At 47.8% G+C, this 8,855-nt stretch overlaps 1 protein-coding gene across 1 annotated transcript in view; it reads right to left on the bottom strand.

The window, feature by feature from the left end:
* Positions 1–2,879: 2,879 nt before the first annotated feature.
* Positions 2,880–8,855, bottom strand: part of LOC138165367 (T-cell acute lymphocytic leukemia protein 1-like) — a 16,757-nt gene continuing 10,781 nt past the window's right edge. The window contains 1 exon segment of the mRNA XM_069093628.1: positions 2,880–7,311. Coding sequence (XP_068949729.1) covers positions 6,848–7,311 — 464 coding nt within the window. The 3' untranslated portion in view covers positions 2,880–6,847.

Genomic DNA, 8,855 nt, shown 5'->3' with positions numbered 1-8,855 from the left:
GGACTTCTAGGACTGACCATCTCTGACCTCCCTCCCCCCAGGGCTGCATCACAGAGAGGGAGGCCAGCTTTCCTCCTCTATTCAAGCCAAGACCAGGCAGCACTTAGCATTGGGTCCCACTGTTTAGGGGAGGGCAGAGAATGGATGAGTAAACACTAGCAGACTGGGTCCCATGCAGAACTGGGGGTGGGGTGGGAGGAATCATAAAATCATGAGGGCAAAATCCTCATCGCTACACCCTCCCATCTGTACCAGCTATTAGCTTCTGTATCTCCACCCCTTCTCAGTCAAGTTCCTTAAAGCATAAAGCCATCTACAACTGTATCTCCCCTTCCTAACCCTGCTATCTGGCCAGCTAACCTCATCCCTCAACTGAAATTCGCTCTCCAAGGTTATCAATGATCTCCTAACTGCCAGATCTGATGGTCTTCTCTCCAGCCTCCCCATCCTTGGACTCTGAAGTATCTGCCACAGCTGACCAATCTGTGGCTCTTCCTCCTCCCCCTTTCTGACCCATCCTCAGTCTCCTTTGCTGGTTCATTATCCAGTCACTGCCACTAACTGTGGATGTCCCATAAGGTTTTGTCCTGGGCCCCTTCTCATTATACTTTCTCTTGCTATTGTTATCAGCTCCTGATGATTCAGTTTCCATCTCATCTTCTTTCTCTTGTCTTTAGTGTATGGTGTAATATGAGGTTGTGGGAGAGGATTCCTCCCTGCTACCCCCACCCTCTCCCTTTCACACACACACACACACACACACACACACACACACACACACACACAGAGGCAACAGTGACTGAGAGCAGTTCATACTTGCTTAGGTCTGAGGTTCCTTCTGCCTTTAATTGTCCTTTCCTGAGTCCAGGCACCAAATGTAAGAGCTGAAAATGAACCTGCCATGACTTGGGGCTTATCTTACCTTTAGTAAACACAAGGCCAAGATTCCCCGACTTCAAAAATTTCCAAGAGATGGAGAGTTCGTCAGGTGAACTAATCAGTTCACCTGCCTCCTCAACCACGTGCTTCAGGGGAAAGGCCAAGGCCTCCTCACAGAAGCATGCCCTGACACCAAAGCAAGCACCACTTCAGGGCAAGAGATCTTGACCTTGTCAACAAGGCCACAGCCCGGAGAAGGGCCGCTCTAGGCTAAAGGAGGGCACTTGCTTGCTGGCCCCAAAGTGTGTTTACCAGCAGAGCAATGAGCACCTTGAAGACTTATTTTTCCATACCTTTTCATGGGTTCCTGTGAATGCTTCATATCTCATTCAGTCCCCCTCAGAGTGAAATAAAGACTGTGCTGTACCTAACACCCATATTTAGTGCCAAAAGTGTGTAGAGGGGACCGACCCTGTTGTGCACTTTTGGGGGAAACCAAAACATGTTGTGGTGGTTTCCCCAGAAAAAAATTCAATGGGGAGTAACAAGCTAGAGAGAGAAAATGACTCTCAGGATGAGGCTTGGTCCATGTGAGTCCAGTATCCTTAGGAGACCCTGGGCCTTTGGTCATGGGTGATACTGGGAATGTGCCAGCTAAACAGCTAGAGTTGTTGGAGACAACTAATTTCAGCCCTTTTTGTTACAGCTTAGGAAGCTAAGTCCCAAAGGTCATGAATTTAAACAGTTCTGCCATTCACTTCCTGTTTAACTTTGGCTAGGCCTTCATTTTCCCATCAATAAAATGAGGGTGTTTGTCAAACAAATTGAGGACAGAGTTTGGGAGATAGGATGGGTTGGAATGGTTTTTTGATATTCGTAGCCAAGCAGAATAGAGGAGAGTAAAGACAGACGGTGTTAGGGAGAGTCAAACATGGACTCCCTTGCCCCGACCATTGCACATGCTGGGGTGTAGCCCAGAAGCGCAGTGGGACATTCTTTCTGGTCAAAGGCCCTGAGCCACTGGGGCCTGGGTTTATATAACAACTTCTGAACAAGGGCCTGCTGTGGGAGCTGTCGTGGAGCTGATGGGAGATAAAGTCAGGGAGCATGGACCAGTGGCAAAGGAAGGGCGAATCTCTAAAAATGAGCCAGAAAGGCCTACCCCAGCAGAAGTGGAATTAGGTGGCCCCATCGACAAGTTTGTGGAGGATTTCAGCAGCCAGCTACAACTCACTCTGAATGCATTTTAAACCTTACACATCCCAGAGTTGCACAATAGGAGATGGTCCTAGGGCCAGAGATTCCTCCAACTATTTGCAGTTTCTTCCAATACTAAAATCTTATTACTCTGAGTGGATTGCCCCAAGGTAAATAAGCAGCAAAGCTAACTTCAGGTCCTCTGACCAGGTTCAGATCCATGCTCTGATGCAAATCAGTCATGTGACTTTGGGCCAGCCATGTTACTGCTTTGTGCCTCAGTTTCCCCATCTGTGAATTCAGGATGATAATTCTTGAACTACCTTGCAGGGCTGTGGAGAGGAATGCAATCTGTAAATCTCACTGTGCTACAGAAATCATCCTTCCTACTGTTTCCATCTCTATTTCTGCCTCAGGGACTATCAGTCCCACTCCAGGAACCCTCTCTACAACATCTCCATCTCTCCCTGGTGCTCTCCAAAGATGGGGTACCCACTGTTTGATAACTCTAATGGCCACAGGTTTTCCTTATATGCCCCCATTGCTCCTGGTTCTGCCCCTTGGACCAATAAGGACAAAGCTAACCCTTCTCCCAAACTTCAAAGCAAATCAATAGGGCCACAGAATCTGACAGAGGAAGGGACCTTGGAAAAAATCCGGGCCAACCTGACCCTCAATAGGAAACAGCCTCTTTGATAGGCAGACAGGTGGTCTCCATCTTCCCCCCAATAACCCTCCCAATCATCCAAAGCATTCCCTTCTCTCCATCCTCCCCAGCACAAAGATACCACTGACCAGTCATAGCCACTCTGTAAAACTTTTATTTAGAAATCTGATTCCCCAATATATTCCTCATACACATACGCTTGTGTGTGGACACACATGCATACACACACACATACACACTCACACACATACAAGTGCAAGCACACTCGTCACCACCAAAAGGCCTTTTCTTTCCCGGAGTAGCACTCCCCAGTGCTGGCCTTGGTGGTCCTCCAAAGCAACGGTACCAAGGGTGATTACTCCTTCTCTACAAGAGAATGCAGAGACCAGCCAAAATCTTCCCCTACAGTACATGGACCCAAGGAGCTGCCCCCTGGAAAATATGGAGGAGCCACATACGTACACAGACATAGGGCAGGTACCAGAAGGAATCTGGGCTCCCAGGGGGCCAGGTACCACTGAAATCACAAGTACAACTAGACCCACTCCCAAAACTTGAGGCCAAATGTAACTGATGGGCTACAGCCACTGGAGAAATTTGCAAAGATTGTACCATCATGTCGTTCAGCTACACACACACACACACACACACACACACACAGAAAAAGGGAGAATATGAGTGAAAAAATAGGCAATTTCCCCAAATTGTCACATTGGCCTTTGTTCTCAGAATGTTTTCTATCATGACGTTCTTTTCCATTATCCTTAGAATGTTACTTATGCTGATATTTTTTGTATTCTCAGTGCTATTTTCCCCCAATAGAATTTAAGCTCCTTGAGGGCAGGCACTGATTTGGGACTTTTTTGTCTGTATCCCCAGCAGCTAACCCAGTGCCAGACATTTAGTTGGTGCTTAATGAATGCTTGTTGAATGGAATTGAATTGTTTTCCTATTTGATTTAGTCTTATTCTTAGGATTTTCTCGTATCTTTCAGGGGAAAGGAAAAACCAAATGATGTATGAGTCTAAAGCCTTTGGCCACCTTCCCACACTGGATCAAGTTAGGTTGATCCTGTGATATGATCTATTCTCCTGCTCTCCTCCCAAACCTGATTCATTCTCTGAAAACCCCCTTTCCCTTCCCAATCTCCTCCCCACACACAAACACACACCTCAGCCTAAAAGAGCAAAGGTGTCCAAGTGTAACTGTTGGCCAACATCTCATGGCTTCAATTATCCAGAGAGTTCAAGCAGAAAGAGTTCAGGGACTAAATTATCTGGATAACATACATGTGTGGAGAGCAAGAGAGAGTTCACTGTTGCCTAGAGAGCTTAAACTACAGCAAAAGCCCCTTCAGGAGGGATGCTCATGGCAACACCCACTCTTGCTTCTCCCAGGCTTTAATTTTCCCCATAAGCTTTCATATACATAGCCTACAATGAGCCTCATGACTGCCCGGGGTGGGGGAGAGGGGGGAAAGATGAGATTCTGATCCTGCCCTCTTTGTCACATGGAAGAATTGAGGCTCAGAAATTAGAAGCAACCTGCCAAAAGTCACACAGCAACTCAGAAGGGAGGTATGGATTAGAACCCAGGTCTACAGCCTCAGTCTATATCCAGTTATCCACATGGTTCCAGTTTGCCAAGGACCAAGGTCTCTTGCTCTCACTGGGAAGCCTATGTGTCTCCCACTTCCATTTTTGCTGGCCAACCTGTCTTATGGAAGCTGGACATCAAGTCCCAAGCTACTCTCTAGATCTCTCCTGCTTTCAATAGCAGCCTTGAGTTTGAAAATAGGAGCCCACCAGGAAGGAGGGCATAAGGTATTAAGTACAAATCATAGAAAATGAGAGGCCCAGGAGAGGCTGGGGCTATGTTCCCACCTTCCAACTGACATATGACCATAGACAAATAATTTTACCTCAGTTTCTTCATCTGCAAAATGGAGACTATTTGATAGCAAAGGATCACCAAACCTTGAAGGTTGTAAAATGGAAATGATCAAAGTGAGTCATTGGAAGTAGGTCCAGAGAGCTAAGAGCAGAGTAGGTATAGAAACACTGAGAAACCTTCAGTGCCCACTACCAAGTCAGGCTATTGCTACCTACCCCCCAAAAAGGAAGTGCCTCTCTTTGGGCACAGCCCAAAGCCCCCAGGCCATCAAAGCTAGCCACTGCTGGACCGTGGACAAGTAATCTGCTCAGCTCTCTACACACAGCTGTACCTCGATGTCTAATGTCAGAGAGCAGGTAAAGTGGCATAATGTGGCCAGGGTTCAAGGACCCTGACTGGTCCCGCTGAGACAGCACCAAGGAGTCAGTCACTATTTGATTGAAAAGGAAGCTTCCACTGAGAAATACAGAAGGGGAACTGAAGTCTTCTTACAAATACTGGGGGGTCTCTTTCTCCAGCATAGATATAGGCAGACCTCATTCTATGCAACCTTGCTGTCCAACTCTTCAACCTTACACGTGAGACAAATCAAGGAGTGATGATTCACTTTACAAAAAGAATTCTTCACTTTACAAAAGGGGTCGCCCTAAGAGCCCTTTAAAACAGAATTTGATGTACAAAACTTCAGTTTACATGTGACTTTCTCAGGAGCATGCCCGCCACATAAAGTGAGAAGCCAGAGGCTCAAAGGTTGTTTATCGGTATGCCAGGAGCAGAAGAGGCAGGTCAAGTATCAGCTCACCCATTCCTAGGTCAATCTGTACTTATCTCTGTTCAAGGACACCCATGGACTTGGTGTCTGGAAGGGCACTGAACACAGAGCTTAGACTCTTCAGGTTCAGCTCTCCCTTATACATGACCAAGTTCCCCAGGTCTCATCACCAGTCATCGAAGGAGCCTGGGATTGGAGAAGAGCAGAGCTGAAACCTCTAGAAGCTACCAAAGGTAAGACCCCCATTAGAAATCTGTCCAGGGTCATAGGGCTTGTGAGATGGGAGCAGACTCTGGGAAGATGAGAGCTTGAGAGACCAATCAGTCAGACTGAGAGAGACCAGTCAATCCCATCTGAGGAGGGGACTGAGGCCCAGAGAGGGGAAGGAACTTACCCAAAGCCAAACAATAAGTCAGTGACAGTTAAGTCAAGAACCCAGGTCTCCTAATTCCAAGTCAAGGGTCCTCAGCTCCCTCGATCACCCTTCCACCCAACTACCTGGATTCCTACAGTGGCTGGAATCAAAAAGCTAGCAACCAGGAATGAGAGGAGACATCAGCTTCATTCCCAAACCAAACAAATGCTTTTTTTCTCTGGGGTCTTGGATTATCCATGTCCTCCACTGGGGAAGGCATTGGGGGCTATGCATTAATTGTGATTATGCTGTGAGTGTTCTGATGACAACTGGCCGTCAAGGCTGCTCACAACTCTGGGTACAAAGGACCAGGGGTGATCACTTAGCAGCTGCACATTGTGGTGGTGGGAGGGCCAGGGCAGAGTGGGACAGAGCACTGAGTACCTTTCCTTCCATAGGAGGGCTCTGAAGCTCCCACTGGAAAGTGTTGACTTTCCACTCTTCCCACCATGCCTCCAGCCCTCAAGTGACCACCAGCCAGCAGAACCATGGAGGCCAGGAGCCTGGATGCCTGGGGCTTAGGCCATCCCAAAGGTCAAAGTCTGAAACAGTACAATTCAGTGTCATGGGGAAGGGCAGGCATAGGGGGAGTTCCTGAGGTCTTAGACCTGGTTCTGGGGATAAGGTAGGAGGTGGGGCTGGTAAGTGTCCAAAGGTTCACAGAAGTATAGTGAGTGGGGGAGAGCTGGGTCTTCTTCCTTATATACTATCAACGATGTTGTGTCCAGAGATGCCAACTCCAGGACCAGAGGGGGCAAAGTCCAAGGATCCAGGAGGGAGAGAGTCACCAAAGACATTATTTCAACCTCTGACCATATACACACAATTCCTGTGACATACAAGGTTCAGCCACATGAGTCAGGCCCAAGAAAGGTCATCCCCTCTGCTTCCAAATCAGTCTTTTCCTAGCCCTGGACTGAGCATTTCCCCCATTCCCAGTATCCTGCTCCATCCACTGTCCCTATGCTGCACCCCAAGTCTGCACCAGCTCAGCCACACAAGGGCTGCACTTTGGCACGGCCCATCACCGTGGGCCAGTGCCATCGGCAGGCAATAGGGCAGGGTGGAGGCTTCGAGCTGGGTGCTTCGGCTCCGAATCCTCAGTGTAGCTGTCAGGGCTGGCAGCGCCATCCAGGGAGCTGCCACAGCTGGAGTTGGGCGAGAGGGCATCGTGGAGAAGGTCATCAGTAGCCGGCCCAGCCCCGGCTCCCGTCCCGGCTGCTCCGCTGCCAGCTCCGCCAGTCCCCACGGGGTCCTTGGCCACGCGGCCACGCTGGCTGCCTTCCTCCTCTTGGTCATTGAGGAGCTTGGCTAAGAAGTTGATGTATTTCATAGCCAGACGAAGTATCTCATTTTTGCTGAGCTTCTTATCTGGTGGGTGGGTGGGGATAAGTTTTCGGAGCTCAGCGAAAGCCCCATTAACGTTTTGCTGCCTCCACCGCTCCCGGCTATTTGTGAAGATGCGCCGGACGACCTTGGTGTGGGGGCCTATTAGGGAGCACAAGAGGGGAGGAAACATGGCCAGTCAGTCCTGCTTGCTCTCCCTCCCCAGCAGTTCTCCCACCCATCTCCCACCTACACCACCCTCTACAGGCTTGCAGAGCTGAAAGGGATGGAAAGTGCAATGATCTTCAAGTACGAAAGATAAAACTTCAAATTGTTTTACACTTTATTGTGTAACCTTGGGCAAGTCACTTAATAAGAATAGCGAATATTTCTATAGACGTTTGCAAAGTGCTTTACAAATATTATCTCAACCCTTCGAGGTAGGTGCTGTTATTATCCCCATTTTACTGATGGGAAAACTGAGACTGAGAAGTTAAGTGACTTTTGCTCAGGATCACACAGCTAGTAAGTGTTTGAGGCAGGATTTGAACCCTTTCTTTTCTTCTTGACTCCACGATCAGTGAGCTAGGTACTGCACCACCTCACACTTAACCTCTCTGGGTTTCAGTTTCCCCCCCTTTTTTTTTTTTAGTTTTCAACATTCACTGCCATTAGTTTTAAATTTTCTCCCCCTCCCTCCCCTCATGATGGCATTTTCCATCATGAGTCCCTTAGAATTGTTTTAGGTCCTTGCATTGCTGAGGAGAGCTAAGTCTCTCAAAGTCAGTCATCCCACACTGTGGCTGTTAATGTGTACAATGTTCTCCTGGTTCTGTTCGCTTCACTCAGCATCAGTTCACATAAGTCCTTCACAGGTTTCTCTGAAGTCTGCCTGTTCTTACAGCACAATAGTATTCCATTACATTCATATACCACAACTTGTTCATCCATTCCCCAATTGATGGGCATCCCCTCAATTTCCAGTTCTTGACCACCACAAAAAGAGCCTCTATAAATATTTTTATAGGGGTCCTCCTCCCACTTGTAAGATCTCTTTGGGATACAGCCCTAGAAGTGAGATTGCTGGGTCAAACTGTATACATATTTTTATAGCCCTTTGTGGGTTCCACTTTCTTGATATAGAAAATAAAATAAGTGGGGGAGTCCAGAAACTCTCTAATCTTCTCAGAGCGGGCTGGGCCATGACCATGTTGGTGCCTAAAGTCACACAAAGCCACCACACATCACAAAAAGGACCCACAGACTTTCCTTCTCTCCATTTTGTTTCTTTGTTTCTGTCTCTTCTTCAATTCTTTCTGTATGTTACTCTGTCTCCAGGCTTTTGTATATTTAGCTCTCTCTACTTTTTCTGTTTCTGTCTGTCTCTCTCTGTCTCTCTGTGTTTTTCTTTCTTTCCCCTTTCTGTTTCTATCTGCCTGCCTGTCTCCCCACTACTCTCTCTCTCTCTCTGTCTGTCTCTGTCTGTCTGTCTCTGTCTGTCTGTCTCTGTCTCTCTCTCCGTCTCTCAGTTTCTGTCTGTCTCTGTCTCCCTGTCTCTCTCTCTGTCTCTCTCTGTGTCTCTGTCTCTGTCTCTCTCTCTGTGTGTGTCTCTGTCTCTCTTTCTCTCTCTGTCTCTGTCTCTCTCTCTGTCTCTGTCTGTCTCTCTCTGTCTCTGTCTCTCTCTGTCTCTGTCTCTCTCTGTCTCT

This window comes from Petaurus breviceps, unplaced genomic scaffold (genome assembly GCF_028583685.1).
Source record: "Petaurus breviceps papuanus isolate PSGF00001 unplaced genomic scaffold, PetGlider_PUasm1.0 208, whole genome shotgun sequence".
Classification (NCBI taxonomy): Eukaryota; Metazoa; Chordata; class Mammalia; order Diprotodontia; family Petauridae; genus Petaurus; species Petaurus breviceps.
The sequence above is the reverse complement of the archived record's forward strand: the minus strand, read 5'-3'. Positions and strand labels throughout refer to the sequence as shown.